At 28.4% G+C, this 24,099-nt stretch overlaps 2 protein-coding genes across 6 annotated transcripts in view; one reads left to right on the top strand and one right to left on the bottom strand.

Moving 5' to 3' along the window:
- LOC107455379 (uncharacterized) overlaps positions 1 to 16,810 on the bottom strand; it is a 48,679-nt gene extending 31,869 nt beyond the window's left edge. For 2 of the 5 annotated variants that reach the window (XM_087165916.1, XM_087165914.1), the window contains exons 1-4: positions 16,454 to 16,664; positions 13,806 to 13,926; positions 4,955 to 5,027; positions 185 to 293 (exon numbers count right to left, since the gene is read on the bottom strand). In XM_087165916.1, coding sequence (XP_087022042.1) covers positions 185 to 293; positions 4,955 to 5,027; positions 13,806 to 13,926; positions 16,454 to 16,514 — 364 coding nt within the window. In that variant the 5' untranslated portion in view covers positions 16,515 to 16,664. Of the gene's footprint in view, positions 1 to 184; positions 294 to 4,954; positions 5,028 to 13,805; positions 13,927 to 16,183; positions 16,203 to 16,265; positions 16,380 to 16,453; positions 16,665 to 16,684 lie in introns of those variants that run through there. The other 3 variants (XM_087165917.1, XM_087165918.1, XM_087165919.1) reach the window with 3 other exon arrangements.
- Positions 16,811 to 16,889: 79 nt separating this feature from the next.
- Noc3 (Nucleolar complex protein 3) lies at positions 16,890 to 19,214 on the top strand. The gene has a single exon (XM_016072934.4). The coding sequence runs from the start codon at positions 16,985 to 16,987 to the stop codon at positions 19,127 to 19,129; it is 2,145 nt and encodes a 714-aa protein (XP_015928420.2). The 5' UTR covers positions 16,890 to 16,984; the 3' UTR covers positions 19,130 to 19,214.
- The last annotated feature ends 4,885 nt before the right edge of the window (positions 19,215 to 24,099 follow it).

Raw genomic sequence — 24,099 nt, 5'->3', positions numbered from 1 at the left:
TGAAAACTTCAACCAAAATTTAAATCCTTCCTTCCAAATAATATTTATTTATTCTATTATTTTGGTTTGTTAATTTATTTGTTTTGTTAATTAAAAATTAATTTATTTAGGTTTAAATCACATAAAAAGGAAAAAGCCAAATAGAATATTCAAATTTAGCTAAGTAGAAATATTTTTTTTTTACTCTGATCAGATTCTGCTTCACAATCTTCAGGTGATACAATTTCATAAAAAGATCCCATTAAAGATAAAAACTTTGCAATTTTTTCATTGTATGACATTGTTTCAATCACCTAAATAAAGAGAAATAATATAAAGAGTGCATTTATAAACCAGGTAATATTATACAATATAATGATAGACATTTCAATTGAAATAAATAATATGCAGAATGAAATAAGCAAAAAACATTTACAAACTAGGTAACAATTACCCAAATAAAAATATCAAATATATACAAATGCAGAATGTAAATTATATATATATATATATGTATATATATATATGTATATACATTAGTAATTAAAGTATGATATTTTTTTTATAAATATTCATTAGATAGTTATATTTAAAATGGTAAATAGTTTTTTTTCTTCATGTTAGTTAAATTTAATTAATAAAAAGTATGCAAATTAGTGTTAGACAATTTTTCTTTGTTTATGCTTGTCAAGTTTAAAATAAACTAGATACTTTTAATATTTTAGTTGGAAAAATTTTTTTGGTTTTAAAACTTACTAATTAAAATAATGTTCTCTTCCCTTTCCTTTACATATTCCTTTTGTATAGATGTTAAATACAGATTCAACATGTCTTCTGAAAGACATGGCCAAAATTAGTAGATTAATTTATAACCAGAAATGTTTTTGCAAATAATAATCTAAGTCCCATTTTAATAGCAGCTTGCTCCAAAAGTAAATAAACAAAGAGTTTTCTTATGTATAGGTCTATTAAAAACAAAATAGTTCACACAAAAGACAATAGATTTTTTATTACAGAACTTCACAAAGACTTCGATCCTTTTTCTTTATTTTTACATATGGTATAAGTAACAAAAATATAAAATTAAGCGACAATTCCATATCAACGCTAGGAAAAAAAACCTAGTAAAATAATTGTTTGAGTAGGGGTGTACAACTTGCGGCCCGCGGGAGCTTCTGAATGAAATGAAATTTTTTTCCTCAGAAAAATAAAAAAGAATGTTGAAAATTTAGAATTGCAAATTTGATTCATAACTCTTAATGCACGCAATTTGAACTGATTCTATTGCAAATTTATGTTGATTCTTAATTACTTTATCTTTGGTTATTGCAAAGAAATTCCACATGGTTTAAAAAGATTCAATATTTTTAATATGATATTACAATATCAGTGTTTTCATTACAGAAAAAAATTGGGTGAGAATTTCTCACCCTTTCTCAAAAACTGGGTGAGATTTCAAAAAGTTAGGTGAGATTTCTAAAAATGAAAAAAACACGAATAGACTTGGAAAAGAAATATTTCATTTTTAACATCTTCTAATTTTTAAAGCATTGAATATTCTTGCTGCATTATCACATGGAAAATGTTCTATATCTACTTTTTCATCAGCTATTCTCATTAGGTTGCTCAAATGCTTATCAGTCAATCTGTTAGTATATTTTGTCTTAATTCGGTTTTGGATGCAACAGATGTTGAACTATTCGGAACCACTAAGCAAATTTGTAGCATTGTGCACACACTTTCCTATCCTCTTCACCTGCCAGCATAGGCTTTTCAATTATTTCTGCTATAGAATAGCGAAGTTATTTTCATGTTCTTACTTCTTGCTAGTATTTGATCCGTATCCATTGAATATCCGTACTTGTTTTGTTTTGACCGTTCCTACCGACATTTGTTTCCTTTTCATTTGTGCGTTATGGATTAGAAAATGTTGCCTTAACAAGGTATTTGTCCATCTTACATTCAAGCTCAAAAAATTTAAACGTCTTACATGAACAAACCTTACCTACGGTTAACATGTGGTTGAAGAGAAATGTGTTCTGAAAGGGTTTCGGAGGTGGGGGGCATTGTGTTCTGCTGTTCGCACTGGTTCTGAACAATACTGGTAAATAGGAAAGCTTGATAACAATGACCGATGTTGAAAATAAGGAAAGATCAAGGGGTTAAGGATTGAGAAACGTATTTCATTTAAAATAGTGGAAGACGAAATTTTTTCCAAAATTCGCGAGATTCGCTCATTTTGAAATTCATTAATAGAGTGCAAGAACTTCTCGCGTTAATCATTTTTTAATGCGAGAAAAGAAAAAAATATGCGAGATTCTCGCGTTCTCGCTTTGTAGTGAAAACACTGCAATATGCAAATTTCGAATCTGAGTAATTTTTGCCGATGTTATCATAAATCCCAGAGACGTTTCGATAATTTTTTGGCATTTATAATTACCAATTTCCATGTGGTTTTTAAGATTCCAATGCATTATATTTTTATTACGATGTTATTATGATACGCAAATTTCAAATTGATTATTTAAATACTAATCCCTTTTTGACGTGCTGTGTTTTCCTAATTTTATCAGAAATCCTAGGGACATTTAAATTGTTTTTTTGGCATTTATAACTACTAATTTCCATGTTGTTTATAAATTCCCAATAAATTTCTTATGATATTACGACTCATGTGTTATTGTGCATATGAGTTAATCACACATTTAATTGATAACTTTTTGCTGTATTTAATTTATGCCGATTGCTTTGCAAATCCAAGTAGTGCTTAATCATTTTTTGCGATGCATTCTCCCTTAGTTTTAAAAATTCTGATTTTTAGTACAACATGCGGATTTCAAATCACTTAGTTCAAAAATTTTTCACTGGCGCACTTTACTCATGCTAATTTCATTGTAAATTTAAACACTTTTTTGCAATTATTGGGATGCTGTTCTTAGCGAATTTTACAATACCACTACTTTAACTACGATGTTTATACAACACGCAAATAAAATGCGCATATTTTTTCTCTCACTTTATTCTGTAAGCTCTCTCTATATATAAATATATATGTATGCATTTTTTTAAATAAATTAATTATTGTGAAATATTGAAAAAGTTTTTCAAAAAAAGTTGCAGCTTTTTATTTTTAAATAAATTTAAATAATTAAAAGTATTTAATTTCCTGCAAATATGTTATTAAGTTTACTGATAAAAAATTCAGTGCTTAGAACACTAATGTTTACGTAAAAATTATCATATTTACTGCTAACATGACTAAATATGCACGTGGCTCTTCATTAATCCACTTGCTGTGCAAGTTGCTCTTCACTCAAAAAGGTTGTGCATCTCTATGTTAGAGTATAATATATATATATATATATATATATTATACTCTAACATAGTTCTATATAGTACTATATAATTCCTAAAACAATTTAAGGCAAAAAAATTGAATTTGAATTATTTGTTTGTAAAATTTACAAGTTACAAAACTATCAACATGTTCTAGCAAAAATTTGCAATTTTTGTAGTACAGTAGGGAACCGATTATCCGAACGATCAGGACCATAGCTATTCCGGATAACTGATTTTTCTGGTTTTCTGGATCGCTACAAAAAGCCGTTTTTTTTATTGTTGAACCCATTAAAAAAAAAAAATTTTGGAAATAATCTTAAAAAGAAGAAAAAACAATGAAGTAGTACACTAATGATTATTTCCAAAATGATGGTAAGATTAACTTCTTTCAAAAAAGAAAGAAAAATCCAAAAATCTTAGGAGGAAAAAAAAGTTTTCTAAAAAAAAAAATGGCGGGAAAATGTATCAAATTTCGTTTCGGTTTTTCGGTTTTTTGATTTCCGGATAACGGGTTCTGTATTGTACTATAATCGAATTTCTTTGGAAGCTGATTGGTATTGGCTTACGAATACTAGTACAAAATAAATTGGGTATGTTAAGATCCACTGTTTATTCCTAAAAAAAGCATAAGAAATAAAAAAATAGTTAAAAAAAAAACATTTCTGAATAAAAGATATACAGTGGAAAGTCGCGTATCCGGAATCGGCGGGACTTTCCGAAGTCCGTATATTTGATTTTTCCGTATAATTGACCTCCAAGGTAAACAAAGCTTAAAATGATCTGAATCTAAGAAGCAGAAAATAAATAAACATTATTTTTCGGGCAATAATGTTTTAGTATTAGAATGATATTTAATCAAACGTAAATAAAATATTAGAAAAAAAATAATTATTGCTATTCTAAAAATAAATATAGAAAACGAAAAAAATTCCCAGTTATGAAAATATTAATTGCTCTCTCCACCATTTTGAACTAGAACGATTCAAGCAAGAAGGGGAAATTCACGTCATTCAATAAGGTGGGTAGGTGGAGAAGAAAAATTCATTTCCTCCTTACTTGTCATTCAAGTTGAGGGCGGAGCAGTGACAAATTCATATTTTCTCTCCCATCATTGGCTATCAATCAAGCATAAAGGCGTGGCATGCTAATTGGGTTCTCTTTATTTTTTCTTGTGTGACTAAAGGGGATTCCCCCTCCACTTTAACATTCAAAAAGGTTCCAGGAAATGCCTCTTTTACTAGCCAGCTGCATAGGAAAGAAGGGGGAGGGAGGGGACTCAGTTGTGCTCTTTTGAAAACAACCCCCCCCCTTTCCTGCATTCCAGAGGAGGAGCCTCATGGTCTTAGTAGATCTTCTGTTCTCTTTTCTGTTGATTTATGGGTTCAATGCATAGATTTCTAGAAGCTGAGAAGGGGGAAAACCTGTCAAAAGACTTTTTTTTTTTTTTTTTTTTTTTTTTTAAAGGAGAGGGGAAGATGAAGAAATGTTTGTTTATTTTGATTGTTAAAAAGTGTCTGGGAAATCGACCCTTCCGGAAAAGGGACGTCTGGATATGGGACGTTACACTGTACAATACATTTGCAGAAATTTGTACTAATATAAGAAACAAGTAAAAAATATTGTTTTTTGTTCTTACTTTGGTCAGTTCTTCAATATACTTTTGCATTGCTCTCAGTGAAGACATGTCTCCCAAATCATTCCAAGCATTCCTATAAAAATATCCCCAATTAAATTACATAGACTAAAAAAGTATACCATAGACATTTAAATGAATGAAAGATCCTAGTCAATTTAGTAAAAAATTACTAAATGAACTAAAATGTGTCAATATATACTACAATTTAAATCCATAATTATTTAGCTATTAAAATAATCTATACATAAATAATAAAATATAGAATTTGTGCGAATAGGTTTGTGTAAACCGGATTGCAGGTAAACGGTAGACTAACCTCTAAAAATACAAAATTCAACATGGAGTCGAATGAGTACAATTGCAAACTTATTAAGAAGCCGGATTTTCGATTTTTAAAATCGGGGACATTTCAAGAAATGAAATCAGCCGAAGCCATTGTTTTAAAGTAAACTATTAATGATTCAGTTTTGTCAAATATCTCTAAAATAACAAAAGGTGTTTGTTAGCTTATAGCTCTAATCAAAGAAGTTGTGTATTGTGCGTTCTGTAATACTTAACCTGGCATAATGATTTAAAATTATCAATGTGATCCAAGGGCGTCGGCAGAATAATATGAAAGGGGGTGCAACCCTCTAAAAAACTAACCCCTCCCTCCCCCCCAAAAAAATAGAAATATTCTGTTATTACATTTTGTTTTGTTATTACATATGCTTTCATCTGTTAATTTTTTTCAAAATACATTTCTTCATTGTTACCAAGATATTTAAAAAAAAGTGCGAATTTCTTGCACTTGCAAATTTTGCCTCGAGAAACTGTATTGATGGCACAGCTACTGACTCTGAAACACAAATAACTACAAACAGTAGTTTTGTATTCTAACGTGTTTGTGCACGCTTAATATTGGTATTGATTGTGTTGATGAAGTTTTACAGTTGTGAGAAGTCAGTTCGTGTTATACACCTTTTTTAAACTAAATAACTACTAGAAAATATAGTATTATTTATATTTTATTAAAGGAAATTTAAAAATATAGCTATACAGGGTTTTTCTAAAAAGATGGACAAAATTTTAGGAAGTGATAGTACACACCCAAGCAAACAATTTTTATCAAAGAATGCATGGTCGAAAACAAAACGCAAAACCACTAGAGGGCGTCAAAGTTTATGTTCTTATGTGAGGCAAAAACACACAAAGAACGATGAAGTTAAGTTATAAAAGCTAATTTAATGGCATGTGATTACAATAAGTGTTCAAAACAGTGGCCAGCAGCGGCTATGCACGCAGTACAACGGCGAAGAAAAGATAGGCGAACATTCTGAAGCACCAGGAATATCACGAAATTACCCTGCAGCGGCCATAAGCTTGGCGACAAGCAGGGACTAATAACGCAGCGCAGTAACTCGCAACAGGAATGGAGCTTTCACATTTGCATCAAACAACTTTCCTAATGTGCCAGCGCCAGCACCTTTGCATTTTGTTTTCGACCATGCATTTTTTGATAAAAAATTGTTTGCTTGGGTGTGTACTATCACTTCCTAAAATTTTGCCCATCTTTTTAGAATCACCCTTTATATCGAATGTGCCTTCTAAAAACGGCGAATAATTTTTCAGGAAGTCAATCTTTATTCCTTATTTGGACTCCATTATATCATCGTTGAAAGATCGTTTTTCTTCTACACAAAGAAAAGCATTTTCACTCTTACAGCTTCTCCCAAATAAGATTAACAAACTGGACAAAGCGTCATATCTTGAAATTTTAGAAGATATATATTCACCTCGTTTTCTAAATAAACAAACAAACAGCTAGTTAAGCGGTTAACCTTTTCCGGGGGGCTATGACAGCAGTTGTCACATCTGATCTTGGGGTCCTGTGGTGGGCATGTGACACTTTCAGAGGAAGAATAGGGGAAAAAATCTCCTCCTCAGTTAAGAGACAGGATCAAGTTACAGTGGGATTTGTTTTATTGTTTTAGTCACTATGAGAGGTCTCACCTTTTTAAGATAAGGGGAGAAAGGTTTCTTTACATTTCCCACCTACCTTCAAACATCTATACCAAATTCGGGAACTTTTTTGTTTGTGTGCCGTTTTCTTACGTCTTTTTTAGTCAGTTTCATTGTTGCTATTTTTTTGTACAAATTTTTTCGTTCTACTTGTGAGTTATATTTTGAATAAATTAATTTCTTTATTACAAATATAATTTAACGAATATTTTCAATTGTATGTAAAAAAATATGGATTAATCAGAATCGAAAAGCGCTCTTTTAAGTAAATTAAATCAAATTGAAATAAAATATGAAAGCCATATATTTTACATAAACTCAAATAAATAGTTTTTTTTAGGTTTTGTTTTAAATTCGTGTTATAAATATAGATATTAGAATTTTAAAATTTTGATTATAATTCCTGCAGTTTAAAAAAAATTTTCTTACATGATTTTAAATAAATATCTGCATTTCCGAAGAGAAATATATATATTTAATACTACCGAAGAGTATTTATACTTTTAGATACATAAATATTTTAAATGTCACATTTATGAATATATAATTTATAATTACTAATGTATTTTCTATGCTTAAGAAATTGAAATCATAAACGCTATTTTTAACTTTCTTAAGAAAACCATTTTCCTTCTGTGGCGATTTTCATGTTTCTTTCCCTCTTTCTACACACAGTTTAACTTTCAGTTGTAGTTTCTAGAAATTCTTTTAATATCTCAGTTTTGCATCTTTTTATAAGATTGAAGCTAAATTTTTGAACAATAAAATTTTACAAATCTATTACAGGAGTAAGTTGAAGTCAATTGTGAATGACTATGTTTTTTAAAAAAAATGTAAAAATGCTAGGGAAAAAAATTATATATGCTACGCAGTTTCGATAAAGTGCTTACTTTTCATGAAATTTGCAGCAAAATAAAAGAAATGAGCCCGATTGTTATATGATAATCATTTGCAACTGAAGCACATTAACTGAAATATTTATGAGTTTTCGCGTTTTTGGAACTATTTTAAAAAGACATAAAGGAAGTTGAAGAAAAATTTTGTTAGATATTTAGAACGCATATTAGATTCTAACTAAGAGTTCAAGGGATAAATGTACTAAGAATCGTGTTTTAAATTTAGAGTTCGGTTGACGCATATAATATTTTTTAAAGGAATGATATAAACTTTTATATACTATTTTGAAAATTAATTAAAAAATTTTGTGTATTTATTTTTAAATAATTAACAAAGTTATTATAGTTTATAATTTTTTAAGAAATCTTAAAAATTTATAAAATAAGAAGAATTTATTTGATAACATAATTTTCAATCGAAATGATCTTACTTTCTTAACAAGAGAGGATCTTTCAAATTAGCCGGGAGTTAGGGCAAAATTATCCTCATTTACCTTGCTTTCTTATTTCATTATTATTATCAATAATAATAATAACAATAATAAGTAAATGACTCTGCTGAATAAAGAGAAAAAATATTTATCATTTATTGAAGTGACCGGTATTTTTCATAAGTTGATAGATCAAAAAGATGAAAATAAAATAATTCATTCAAAGAGTTGACATCAAATTAAATTTCCTATATTTTCTTTTCCATCGGCTATGACTTAAATCCATTCACTATTAATTCAGACTGAAGAGACCTGTCTACAAAAATATGACATTACAACTATTTATGTTCTTTCCTAAAATTTATTATCTTTCGATGAGATATTAAATTTTCAGCAATGTTACAAATATTTATAAATTAAAATACCGATATTTATAATGTATAATATAGATATTTATAATTAAATAAATTATGACCACGAAAAAGAACTCTTCATGTATATAAAAATTGATTCAAAGAAAAATCTATTTCACTCTCGAACAAAAGGGTTTTTTCCGCATTATGACCCGATTTCACTGCATGATAACTCTCAGGAAGAACTGATTTCACACTTTAAACATAGTAATCCCCAAAATGCAAGAGAGGAAGATCTATCCATTATTTACGTGAAAAATGGATGTAGATCGAGCTTTTCCCTTTGGTCCTTGAAATTTCCGACGTTTTTAAACTCAATAATAGAGTGTTTATTATCACTGTGCACCTCATTAGCTTGTTTATTTTTTGCGGAAACATGTAAATAAACCAATCCTTTTAATATGGCATCAAAGAGCTTATAAAAAAATAGATATAACTTTAATAACTTATTTAAATAACGCCAGCGATACCAAACTGAAATTTTCAAAAACTGAGTTACCCGTTGAAACAATATTCCAAAGAACAAAGTTTTTTTTAATTATTCCTCAAATCTGTTATAATATTTTTACATTTTAAACAGTAAAATGTTTAAATGTTTCATAATACGTTGAAAGTATTAATGTAAAGCAATGACACACTACAATTTCAGTAATATTAAAGTTAATATATGATGTAAAATATTTGATAGAACAAAAAAAAAATGTATATATATATATATATATATATATATATAGTGATTGCGCGCGCATAATATTTTTATAGCTAGCGTAATGAATAGTTTTTCGGGACTATGGTTAGGATTATGTGTTGTTTATAGAATTTAAAACAATAAAACCAGGAAATTGTGACACACCGCACTAACTCTGAATGTTTATAAAACACTATAAATAGTCGACATGTGACATTCGGAATGTAGTTTTTTACCCTGAATCCTATAAAACCACCAAAGAAGTTTTCCCGCGCTTTCTCACTGTTCAACAAAAAACTGGAATCCACCCCCAGTGGTATTTCTATTACCCCGAACTGCCGTGGTGTAAAAGATAGCAAATGGCGTTTAGAATAACAGAAGGAGAATAAAACTCTTGGGGATGCTTAACACTCATCACTTGTCTTGTTCTAGGGATTAGCGGTTCCCTTTCTTGAATTTATCCCCCAGTCTCAGAAAGAGCCCACCAGAGGATCTCGATTTCTTACTTTTGCGCCCACGTGAAAAGGTTAAGCGGAAGTAACTTCACCCGGTCCGTACGAACTTCCCCTACATCGCTATAATCTTCTCATTATGTTTTGCATTAGATTTCCAAACATTGTTGGCGTTTTCTTTTATCTTGATAACGTTTGTTGTTTGGAAATTTAAAAATCTGTTTCATTAAATCGAAAGGAGCTTTTCCTATCATCACAAGTTGAATGATGATGGCAAGAAAAAATTGTCAGTAAAAATAATATAAAATACATATTTTAGAAAAAATAATATTCAGTTGTCTGATCCTTTTTCTGGAGAGTTATTTTAAAGTGTAAAATAAATACAATTAAGTTTTTAAAAGACACTGGTCTCTAGCAGCTAAATATTAAGTTAAGATATATTTACCTCGAAGATATACTACTTATTCATGGCAATCTAAAAACATGCACAGCTTAAAACTTGTAACTTTTAGATATGACATTAAAAGAAGTACGAAATGTGGCTTTATTGTCAATTTGTAACAAAATTTTTATTTTCTTCAAAAAATTAAACTTCATAATGGAAATATTTTTTTTTCTTTCTTAAATAAAAGCAATATCTTCAATACCCGCATGCAAGCAAAAAAAAAAAAAAAAACAAGAGATATGTTACTTCATCAGATTTTCTTAAAATGCATTTATTTTCTTTTTCTTAGGAAGTTTAATTGTTTAAAGCAGGAGTGGTTAACACTGAGCATCATGTGCACCACTTTTAGTGTAAATAAGTACTACCGTGTTAATGTTGTTCATTGAATTGTTACACGTACAGTAACTTTTTTTTTCTAGATCAAATAAATCTATAAGTTAGCAAATATCACAGATGTTATCTTAAAATCTTGAAAAATTTAATTGTTTCTAGTGAAATTTAAACAATGGTTAACATTTAATCAATCACAATTTTTTGCTCATCATTTTTATGTATTTAAATGAGCAAGAAAATAATAAACGGAAAATTACATTTAATTACTTTTTTTCTAAATGATACAATTTTACAATTACAAATAATAAGGAGAAAACTTACAAGGATACAAACACTAATGTGATTTCTGTATTGTTTTAATTTTTACTAATTCTTTTATATTAAAATTTTTTTCAAAATATTATTTTTTTTTCAATTTAAATTAAGTTTGTGTGCCACACAAAATTCCACCTCTGGTTTAAAGTAACTTTATTTTTTATATGTCAAATATAGCACACACGAATCTGAATTATTTAGTGTTAAAAGTCATGTTTCTCTATTTAGTTATTACCTTAAATTTTACATTACATTATGGGAAAATAGCAATTTTATTTCAAATTACGCTAGATGATATCTTGAAATTTAAAGAATAAGAATACTGCATATATTAGATAAAAAATTATTTTTGGAAAAATTTTAAGAAATATATACAGAAAAGTTCTTTCTATTGAGATTATATATATTTTTAAACTCAAAATTTCAGGAGAGGGATAACATGGGCCCTTGGCTTCATCACTGAGTAGAAACAAATAAAGCCTAAGTTAAAAAAAAATTAAATAAAATAGTGTAGAGCTTTATTCTGTAATAATTCAAGGTAATGTTTGCATACAGATATTGAGTTATTTAGAGACTTTAAAAACAAACACACTTCAAAGAACCTTTATTTAACATTTATGTATTTTTCCTAAAAATGAATTTTTCTTATTAATCAACGATGATTGAATCAGCCTAAGTAAAAACATTAGAAAAGAAGTAAGTTCCGGTTGCGAAAATAAGCTCTCCCTGAATTTCATCACTGAAGCTACAACGTGGTACGAAATGTGGAGGAATGGAGAAAATTCTTATGAATCCCTTTAATACATCGATTTAGTTATCGAGGCCACACCGTTTTATCCAGTAGTAGCGGAGGTAATCAAAATTGGCCTAACTCTTTCAGCTACTACGTGCACTATTGAACGCACTTTTAGCACAATGCGACGCATCAAAACATGGAATAGGTCTACAATGTCTCACGAGAGATTAAGTAGTTAATGCATGCTCAGTGTGCATAAGAAAAGAATTAAAGATGACTCAGAATTCATTGAAAAAGTTATAAACAGATTTGGACAGCAAACAAGACGATTACAATTCTTGTTTGATTAAACAATTTTTTAATTGTTATATATCAATAATTACTTAATTATTTGTTTTCGAATAAAAATGTTTTTAATTAAAAAAGTTTATAACAAAATTGTTTTTCTGTACCTCTTTAATTGTTGAAAAAAAGCCAGGGGGGGTGCAAGTGCACCTCCTTGCACCCCCCTGCCGGCGCCCTTGATGTGATCAAAGGTACATAAGCAGACTATTTTGCCAGATTAATATTTTTATGGCAATCTGAAACCACATATTTATTTTGTTTATAATTATGATTTTAAAACATGTTTTTATAAAACTATATAATTTAAAATAAATGATAAATGAAATAAAAAAATAAGTTTTAAACTGAAAAGCAAAATTAAGGGAGAAATAGTATTAATTTGTTGAAGAGAAATGTAATAAAACACCAATATTATTATTAACATCAATGATGATTTATTTTGGTAATAATTACAAATTAAAGTAAAAAATAAGCTATGTACTATAAGGCAAAATAATAATGAAATTGTACAATTTCGTTTTAGAGAATGTCAAAATCGGCAAACTATTATTGACGTCAATGATGCTTAACTAATTTTGGTAATTGATACTAATTGAAATAAAAAAATAAACCATCAACTAAAAAGCAAAATTAATAGGAAATTGTACTTATTTATTATGGGATACTGTAAAAAGTAGCCATAGTATTACTGACACCAATGATGCTTAAATTTGGTAATAGGCACTACTAGCATCATAGAAATTGGTGCAGTTTTAATAGGTACAAAATATATTCTTAGATAGGTACAATGCATTTTAATGTAAATTTGGTGCCGATTACAGCTGCACCAATACCGTACATTTTTAAGATAGATTATGATTTTATGATCCCTCAAAGATATAAGTACTGGAAGAAGCAGCTTGACTGTGGAATATTTTAAAAATGGGTTGCCTAGAGCAACAGCATTATGTCATTTGATACAGAATACAGTCAATCTTTATTTTGATGGGATGAGCTGTTGCTTAATCTAATTTGCTTAATTAATAATGCTAACTTTTGCTTAATCTAATAATGTAAATCAACCAAGAAAGGCAAAAAATATTAGTAAATAAAAAAAAAACATTGGTATCATTTTAGCTTTATTATTTGTGTCAGTATTAGCCTGAAAGTTATGTGTATGATTTTGTAGTGTTTTTCAGTACTCAGTAATCGGTGCTTTGCTTTTCTCCCGTATGAAGAATGGGTATTTGGCTAGCATAATATCAAATTAAATTTTAAGAGAAAAACAGACAAAACTTGTTCAGTCACGAAAATAAATTCCTTATTAAGTATAGTTAACAATATATTAATAATATATAAAGTATAGTTAATAATTTATAAATATATGTAATTAAATTTATCAATATACAGGATGGTTTGAATGCTAAGACAGGTAGAGGAGACCTAAAATAAGCATATTTCATAAAGGAATGTAGGGGCGGAAATGTCATATTAAGCCCATAGAGAGTAAGTAACATTAGTAAATGGTTGTCTACTAATGCTAGCTTGCTATGCTAATGTTGCTTACTTTCAAGCAGTGGTTGTACACTGTAATTGAATGTAGTTTTATTATAAACTGTTTGATTGTTGGCTATTGTACGCTATTCACACACAAATCATTGTTATCTTTTGTCTGACTAGAATTTTTTCTTACTTATGATTAATGCTGCTTTATGAGCTAGAGCTCTTATGCTGCATTTTCACATCTATGTTCTTATACAAAATCAAACAGTTTACTATTACAGTTTATCATGTTGAAAGACAAGTGAATAAATTACCATTTGCTTCTCCCTATAGTGTTCCAAATATAAGGTTTAGGCTCTTTGCACGGACCTTCAGTTGCTTGCTTTTGAAAGGCATAAAATTTCAGCATAATCTCATCTGATGGCTCAAAAGTTCCTAAATGAGAAAAATTGTGATTAAGATATAAAATATAGATACTCAAACATTAAATGCTAAAGAGATAAAGTAGATTCAAGTCCTTTGTAAAGAGAATGTTGATCATTTTATTTACTGAACTATTGAGCAGAAAAACAGGGGAACAGAAGTAATTTAATTTACTTTCTTAATTAAATGTTTCGGTTTTCCTAAAACAAACTTTACTGAAATGCAATCAAACCATAACAGTTTTTAAATCTATTTAATTTATACAAAACATTAATCTAAAATGATATAAAAAACTAATTCACCATTTATATTTCAGAGAGGGAGTGATTAATGTCTTCTGCATACCTCTACCTTTAGTCTAGGTCTTGCTTAAATGCTATATCTTTAAACGATTTATGTTAGAGTTGCTTTATCTGTTAATGTCTTGGGGCTTACGCCAAAGAGTTTACACGCTCAATCCTAATTAGCCCTATCGTAAAGCAAGCGTCATCACTTGTCTTCTTAGGGATTTCTGGCTTAAATTTTTGATAATTCTCATATAAGCTATCCTCTAAAAGTATGCAACATTATTCATTTGAAATGTTAATTGAAACAAAAGTCATTAGCTATTTTATCTATTTGTGTCTATTTTAAGTTTAGTTCATAACTAGGAACAAATAAAATATGCATTTAATTGTATAGATATTTTAGAAGCCTATCTTATAATATTGATGTATTATATGATAGGCTTCTAAAATATATATATGCAAATAAGGATATAGGTATACTTTGTCTTATGTATGAATATATCAAAATAATATGAATAAAGCATAAATGAAAGTACATAAATGGTCATGCTATAGTTTTGATTTAATAAACAGGAACAATTTCTTATGATCCAAACACATAATGACTGTAGAAAAATAAAAAGATGGGCATATGCAGAGTGGTTTAACCATTACAGAAAGAGAAACAAGCTTATCTTAAGAAATCTTAATAAATGAGTAATAGAGATCTTAAGAAATGTTAAGAATAATATTAAACTACTAGGAAGTATAATAATGGATTTCCCAACTTTTACAACAAAAGATAGATTTTTATTATTACTTTAAATTAATCTTACTGTTTTACAGAAAATTCCAGATAAAAAGAAGATTTAGCACAGTTTTTGAAGAAGGTTTGTTCTGGAGCAATTAAAATATACAGTTCGGATATTTTCTATCATTATTGTAATAAATTTAGAAAGACTTTAGGGTGGTGTCAAAGTAAGTAGTGTAACCAGAATCACTAATATTTAGTGTCCTTAAAAAATAAACTTAAAAATTTGAAGTAAAATAAAACTTAATACTAAAGTAAAAGTGTGCAGTAAGGATTCAAACTAGAATAACTATTTTATTATGAATTTATTTTTAATGTTATAAATTGTGAAAAGATATATTTCCTTTTTCCTATGCTTATTAAAAATAGTTACTCGTTTTTCTACTGTTTTAAATTTTATTTTAAACAGAAACTAAACAGTACATTAAAAAATTATCTGTAGGAATACAGAATTAGACTTTTAAAACCACTAATAAAAAAATCTTAATTACCTTATTAAAAATTAATGATAAATTAAATGGATATATTTCATTTATGTCTAAGCTATTTTGAAAACACAATGGAAATTTTCAACTTATATATTTTTGTTTTATAGTTTTAGTGGATCAGTAAACTAAACAGCTCAATACTGTCTCATAAGTTATTATTTTTTAATTAATAATTTAATAAAATAAAAAATTGATTATTAAAATCATATTAATAATTTATTATTTTTATCATAATCTATTACTTTTTGTAGTACATAGAATTGTAAATAAAGTACTCACAACATTTCTTAAATCATGAAAATATATTTTAAATGATATTGCCATTGTGTAACTTAAAGTAGATAATGACTGTTTGTGCCTTTTAGACACTAAACGCATCATAAAATTTTTTAGCTAAATGTGAGTTATACTTAATATGTTTTTACTAAATAGTAAACAATAAAGTAAATTTAATGAAACACGTGTTGAGAAATAAAGTAAAAAATTAAAGAAACCAAAAAAAAAAAAAAAAAAAAAAAGCTGACTTTTTAAAAAAATAAGAGTTAATTCTTTTAATAAAAACCAGCCGACTGGACTTATTCAAAAAAGGCCGACTGTTTTGCAGCCCTGTAGAGAGTTGTTCAACATTTTAAGTTATGTGTTAACAATTGCATTAAGTTCCAGAAACTCAATGCACAAAAATAAGGTTTCAAAATCGTAAGCACCAGAATCTTATCTTTTTACAGACAATCTCATACATTTAAGCAACAAACAAATAGCATTTGAATGGCCTCAAGGGCACATCACCTTAACAAGTTTTACTATCAGTTTGAAATTTGATTAATCCTAAAGTTAAGCATTAAGTCGAGAATATAATAAATTGCAATTTTTTTTGATACTGGACAGCAAAGTTTAAATGTAGTAATTAAATTATATAATAGCAATAATTAAGTTTATCAAAGGTATAAAATCAATCATCATGTATAAATAGTAACCATCGTATGGAATACTGTTGACGACATCAACGGCGGCAAGGAACTTCTCCTCAATCGACATTTTTATGCATTTGAAATCACTTAAAACACGTGTTCATTTATTATAAATAAATTCTTTTAGTGTTTATGCCCTTTTGTGATAACTTAAATTATTAAAAATTTACAAATAGCCCCACTTGCAGACTTGTTTTTGTTTTTCTTTTCGGCACATGGTGAATAATGTTATCTTACTTCTAATTCTCTTGTAATCTCTAAGACTTATTTTACGAAAACGATTAAACTCATAAAAACGAATAAAATTGTATTAAATCATTGTAATTTGATAAAAACTCTTGCTTGAATGCCTCCATAATAAAAAAATAATGGATAAATTCTATCAGAATATTTGTTAGCGTGAACAAAATAAGCTAGAAATAGGCCTCAGTTTTTTTGATGCCTTTCCTTGCAACTTCAACCGCGTACTTTTTGTTGACTTGCCGAAATTTGTTTACTTTCACAGAAACGTGCTCTGATCCAATAAAAAGGTATAAAATGAGCGTAAAAAAGAAACAACTTCGTAAGGAAACAAAATTTAAAAAACGTGACAAATCAAAATCTAATGTTAAGCAAAAGAATAAGGCAAACTTCAAGAAGAAAAGTTTTTCTAAACAGAAAAAATCAAATTTCAAATCCAATCATGAACAGAAAAACAGACAAAGCGAAGAAGAAACTGAAGTTGTTTCGTCTGAATGTAGTGATATTGAAGAAAATTATGAGAAGCAACCACGTATTCGAAAAAGTACTAAAGTCCGAAATTTGCTTCCCATTAAAAACAAACAAGGGCTGATGTTTAGATCGGAAATTTTACCTGATTCTGAGGACGAGTCTCCTGAAATTAAAACCGTCAAAAACATTAAATCTGAAAATTTGATCGAGACCTATGCTCATCAGAAGAAGCAACTGCAAGAACTGAAACGAAAGGTGGCTCTAATTTGTACGTCTTTAATTGAGGACCCAGATAATAATATGTTGGCTCTTAAGGAACTCATTTCCATGCTCCAAAATCCAACCACTAAGATGATTGTAAGCGAAAAGAAAATATTGTGCCTCTCTCTGTTGCATGTGTTTTCTGATATTCTACCAGGCTATAAAATCAGGCTACAAGAAGAAACTGATTCGAAGGTTAAACTGAAGAAGGAGACGAAAAAATTGCTGGGATACGAACAAACCCTGTTAAAGTGTTACAAGAAGTATTTAGATTTACTGTATGAGCTTATTCGTGATATGAGATCTACTCAAATGTCGTCTGCCTCTTTAACCTTTAAAAAAGTTGCTATCGAAATTGGATTGGTTGCGTTGAAATGTAAGTGTGAGTTGCTGAAGACTCGTTTCAGCTTTAATTTCTTCAGAGATATTATTAATAAGTTAGTGCCATTAGCTATTGACGGTGAGGAAGAAGTTACTGAGTTGTGCTGTGATGCCTTTCAAAAAATGTTTAAGGCTGATAAATTAGGGGAAGCTTCTGAAGAATTAGTGAAGCAAATAGTGAGTGTTATAAAACAGCGAAAGTTTAGAATTCCTCCTGCTTTGCTGAGATCATTTCTGAGTTTGAATCTTCGTGAGGCCAAGCCGGAAATTGAAAAGATTGACATGAATAAAGGCAGAAAGGAATGGCAAAGAATGTCTCGCACGCAGCGTAGAGATAAAAAGAAGATGAAAGAATTGGAAGCAGAGTTGAAAGAAACTCAAGCCTATGAAAGTGTTGAAACTGTCAGGAAACACCACACTAAAACGCTAAACAAAATATTTTGGGTGTTTTTCCACATTCTGAAAGACGGCGATAAGATGATTCTTATTGCTCCTGCATTAGAAGGTCTTTCAAAATTCGCTCATTTAATAAATTTAGAATTTTTCGATGACCTGAATGCTGTGTTATGTGGTATGATGGAATCAGGTAAACTGAATGATGTTGAGAAATTGCACGGCGTTTACACTTTATTTACAATTCTGGCAGGACAAGCTGAATCATTGCACATAGATCCCCATAAAATATATTGCCATATGTATCAAGGACTATGGAATTTAAGTCATTCAACGGATATAGAGCATCTTGATTTAACTCTGAAGTGCTTAGAGTTTAACATATTAAGAAAAAAGAAAAGAATATCTTCTAATAGGATGTTAGCCTTCATAAAACGAGTTTGTACTGTGAGTTTACAGACTCCCGTGCATGGTACCTTGGGATTACTGAGTTCATTGCGAAACCTTATTTTAAATGTTAAGGGATCTGACATATTACTTGACTCTGAAAGTTCTATTGGTAGTGGAATATATTTGCCAGAAATTGAAGATCCTGAACATTGTAATCCTCACTCGACTGCTCTGTGGGAACTTCATATACTTCGTAAGCATTATAATCCAGCGGTTAAATTATACGCTCAACACATACTGTCTGGTTGTGAAAACAAAGGTCGATTGTCGCTACCCGACAAGTTAATTAATTCAACCCCGGAAGAAGTATTACACCTGTTTGCAGAAGTAGCTGTAATGAATAAAATTGACTATATGGAAGAGAATGAAGAACCTCCGAAGAAGAAAATTAAACATTTAGATATATTTACCAATGAAAGCTTTGAAAATGAAGTTGATTTGGAATTACATCCAGTTGACTTACAGAATGTTGTATTCAATTTATAACTATTTAAATGTTATGTTTTATAAAGAAAATATTTGAATGTTGAGCTGTAAGAAAACAGTAAAAGTGATTTTTATAAAACTGAAACAGAGATTTATTTTGTTCAATATTTTACTGGCTTGTGTTCCTAAATATTTTTATATTAATTAAGTAAACTAACAATGGTTAAATTAAAAAAAAAGTGCTTTTACCTATTTACAGTGCACTTTTTCCACATTGCCATTAGAGGCCTTATAATGGGGAATAAATAATGGTTAATTGTACATGCATGGTAACAAAGTGATTAAACACCTGTTGCACTGTGTGCATGGCAGAATATAATTAAATACTTCGTGATATTTGAATATAAGTAACCCACATATTCAATTAAAGTGTGTGCATGTTTCAAGAACTGTTATTTTATTAATACTAATAATAATACTTTAACTAATATTTTTTTCAAATACAGATATTTTTCATAAAAACAATAATAGCTAGTTTTATGAATGTTAAATACTAATTTCATTTATTTTCTATTTTATACTATGCAGCTCTTTTTACAATAAAATATTAAACTATAAATTTGTTTAGTAAAAATATTTCCTTGCTGCGATAATTTAAAAAAGAATATTTATAGTTATAATGCAGCTTTTTTGTTGTATTAAAAATTATGATGTAATTTTTAAACTAGATTACTGCCTGAAAAAAAATCTTATAGAAATGTTTAATGCATATGAATTCAAGATTCTAATTAAATACAATTTATACTTACCATTATAACAATTGAAAAACAGGCTTTAAAAAATCACCAAATTAATTTCGCAGATTTTTTATTTTAAACTTTGTGTAGCCTTGTACTATACCATAACAACAGTTTGACAAATATATCTTTATACTTGTTTCTTATAAGAAAACAAGAAGAGTAATTTATATTTGTTCTGCTTTTATGCCTTAATACAGTGATTTCTTAATTAATATTGCTTATACATAGTTCATATATATCTTTAAACAAAATGTAGTTTTGATGTGTTTTTAAAACCAGCAATTGGAAGAATTTTTATCAACGTTATGTTTTTTTGTGAAAAAAATTACCTTTCAATAATTACATTTTAAAGATGTATAAAAACATATAAAAAATGCATTACACACTCACTTTATTTTTTACCAAAGCTTTCTAAGATTAAGCAGAAGCTGTAGTTATTTATTTCACACCAGGTACTTATTTAATTTTGCTAATTGAAATTTATTAATTCTGTGATAATTAATTTTATAACTATAGAATAAAAAATTTAAATTATTTCCCATTATAATTATAATCAATGATGTATTTTAAAAAATTAAAATCGATATGTTTTAAAAAACAGTTTTTTTGACTTAAACTAATGATTTTAAGAAAAGTACTTGAATAAATCAACCTTAGATTTGAAATTTGTTTTTATTTCTTAAAAATAAGAAATAATTACTTATTTTGCTTGCTAATCCCCATCATTTTTTCAGTCACAATCATTTTTGTTTCTCAAAGTAACAGATAATTCCTTCTAAGATAATTGTTTCATTCAAATATACCTATGTGTTTTATTGCATTAACCTTTCTTCAAAATACTGGTGTGTTTATGCTCGCCAAAATCTCAACTCAGAGATCTTCCAAATGTTTTTCAGATCACAGTTTAAATTTAAATCAATTGTATTATTTTCAATTTCTAAAAAAAATTGAAGTTCTATTTGATTTTAAGTTTTTATTGATTGAGCTACTGTAAGGAAAGAATGCCGTTTCCTTGAAATTGGCAATTTTTTTTACAAGTCTGTCCTCTAAATTCTTATTTATTTTTTGGTTACTATTTAAAAAAGCTTAAGATTTTCCCCAAAGTGATTATTTAACAACAATAGAAAAAGTAAATTTTTCAATACTCCTATCCATTTTAAAAACTAATTTCAACTTCATTGTTTTGATTGAATATGTTAACCAGTTATAATAAAAATTAAATTTTAAAATATTGCTATAAATAGTAAAATTTATTTGTAATTCTAAATAATAAATTTATAGGATTTACCAATCTTCTATGTGTATCTTGGCAGTTAAATAATAGTATAAATGTTTATCAATTAGATATATTGCATTTGTTAAAACACTACCTATAAAATGATAACACACAATTACTTGGCAATATATTCTTAGATTTTCATTTATTGAACTTCTATTTTGCAAATTTCTCTAGTTTGCAAACTTTTTCTAAGAACCTAGAAAATTTTAAATTTTTTTTTTTTTTTTTTTTTTTCAAAATAGATTTCAAACAGTAGGGTGAATTTTTTACTTAACGGACTTCAGATTTCGAGCAGATCTTGTAATCTTATTTTTTTCTCTAAATATTTCAAACATATCCTTTCTTTTAACACATTTTATATTGAATTAAAACCTAGAATTTTGAGCTTGGCAATGAGTGAGAAGGAAACAAAATTTAAGGTAGTGAGCGTCAAAGAACATGGTGTGCAATCCCTTATGTAGGTCTAAGATACCAGTTAAAATCGAAATTTATCTCTACAAGTACTGAAGTCAAATTACGCAAAACTCTGATTAGACCAATTGTTTTGTCTGGTTGTGAGAGCTGGGTAATTAATAAATTAGAGGAAAATAGATTGCTCATTTTTGAAAGTCTTCTTAGTAATTTTCAGAGGCATTTATATAGCCATGAAATATAAAATGAATATAAACAACCTAACATTTTGAGAGTTATTAAGTCCTACAGGAGGAGATGACTGGGACACATTTTTTGATATGAAAATTTAGATCCAGCTAAAAAATTGACTATCTCAAAAATCGAGGGTACAAGAAGAAGGAAGAGACAAACCCCCTACAAGGTGGTTAGACAGTTACGAGAAGGATTTGAGAGCATTGGGAGGGAAAGCTTACAATAAGTTGTACTGCCTGGAGGAAGCAGACTTAGAAAGCCTTGGCTTGCACTGATCTGATGAAGGAATCCTTGCTTTGGTTGTATAATTGCTTAACGAGAGCAATCCTTGTTACTTTTTTCATTTCATCCACTAAATTCAACCTTGACGCTTTGTACAAAAAGCTTGATGGTTACGACGTTTAGAATGATTAAATGTTAATTTTTAAAGATGGGAGGCTTCATTTATCAACCCTAGTGATTGTTTCTCTTCCATCTTTTTTTATTTAAAAGGTGATGAAAAAAATTTAATTTGGTTTATGAAAAATATAATTTTATGTAAGAATATTTTGTTAATATGTTAAATGTAACAAAATAAGCAATTACCTAGGTTTCAGAAATAATTAACTGTATTTGAAAAACGAAATGTTTATAATTAGGAATGCAGAATTTGTGACACAATAGAGTAAGTAATAAATGAAATTGCCTTAATCTTTCTATTTCACTATTTTTTTAAATTTAAGTGGGACAAATGTCTCGCTATGATTCGATAATGTAAGATTAAACCTAAGATGAAAAATGTTTATACTTAGGAATACAAATTGTGCGACACAATTGAGAAGTAATAAATGAAATTACCTTAACCTTTCTATTGATTCTCTACGATTGCATAATGGAGGATTAAACTTAAGTTAACACACTCTATCCAAAAGTTATAAATTCAAAGCAGAAAGAATTTCAAATATGTCAAGCCAAAGTCTGTCCATGCCAAATTTACTACCTTACTTTAGCTGTGCCTTCACAAATTCAACTTTAGGAAAAACGGTAGTTTCACAAAATACTTTTTATTAAAATTTTATTTTTGCATCCTGTAAGAAACGATAAATCCATATTTTTGTGTTGATTTTTTAATAAAATTTTTAATTTTCACAAATTATGTCTAAATTTTCACAGAAAAACCTAGACAGACCCCTGAGTATTGTAATTTAATAAGATGCTTAATCTTTAATGTGATCATTTTAGAAAGCAATTTCATACATTAATTATTATAATTTGTAAAAATCTACTTGTTGCAGGGAATAAAAATGGTACTTTTCCATTGCACAAGTGAATTCAGCTGATTTCTTTATTTTTATAAAAAATATCCGTCTGCTAAAAAATGTTAATGAAAAACAATTGAACTTACTAGAGCCCAGTGACTTAGCATTGGCTTCTTCATCGCCTGCCCTGGTTAAATGGGGAAGTACGAAAAAAAAAAAAAAATTCTTTGTCTTTTTTTCATTGAGGGATTTGATGAATCATTCAAAAAAATGCATTGTTGTTGTCGTGTCCATGGATGATGGCTGCTCTTTAGATGCAATTAAAGGAGCGAAAAAAGTACATTAACTATTACATATAAATACAATACGTTACTTGTAACTTATAACTATTTTTAATCTAATATATATGGAAATTTTTTTATTATTATGGGAAAATATTTGTCAATACATATGTTTGGCCTTGTACAAAGTATGAGATCTATCATTTTTTATTTTGTTTTAAAACTGACTTCAAATGTGCAATTTAGATATCGCCTATATCAACCCTACGTCATATCGAAAATTTTCAGCTTATAGATTCAGAAAAATAAAAGCTTGTTTTATTATTTCTCATTACATACTTGTTATTTGGAATTGAGCTTTACTTTTTTTCTTCTTCTGGAAAAAGCAGTGAATTTTTTTTTTTTTTTTTTTTGCTTCACAAAAAGTGTACTAAGATGGTTCAGAAATGAATTTTTCAGATTTTTTCCTTGAAGCTTTATTTTTACGAACGTCAGTATTTTCTGTGGGAGTCATTCTTTAAAATTATGACAGTTTTTGAGTTTTTTTTTTCTACAAATGGCATTTGAATGTTAAGACAGACATATTACAAATTTGTTTCTCGCAGCCTTTATTTTCTGAACAAAAATATTTTGCACGGAAGTTATTTTCTTGAAATAGAACTAATCACTTTCGTTCCGTTTTTTTTTTTTTTTTTTTTTTTTTTTTTTTTTTTTTAGAAATTGAGTTCAAATCACAGTTGCTTTTTCTCCTACGTGAAAGACTGGTACGAAGAATGCATTTCGAAAC

This window comes from Parasteatoda tepidariorum, chromosome 6 (genome assembly GCF_982258835.1).
Source record: "Parasteatoda tepidariorum strain Cologne lab strain chromosome 6, Ptep-v5.0, whole genome shotgun sequence".
NCBI classification, from domain to species: domain Eukaryota; kingdom Metazoa; phylum Arthropoda; class Arachnida; order Araneae; family Theridiidae; genus Parasteatoda; species Parasteatoda tepidariorum.
Note: the sequence above shows the minus strand (reverse complement) of the source record. Positions and strands in the feature narration are given on the sequence as shown.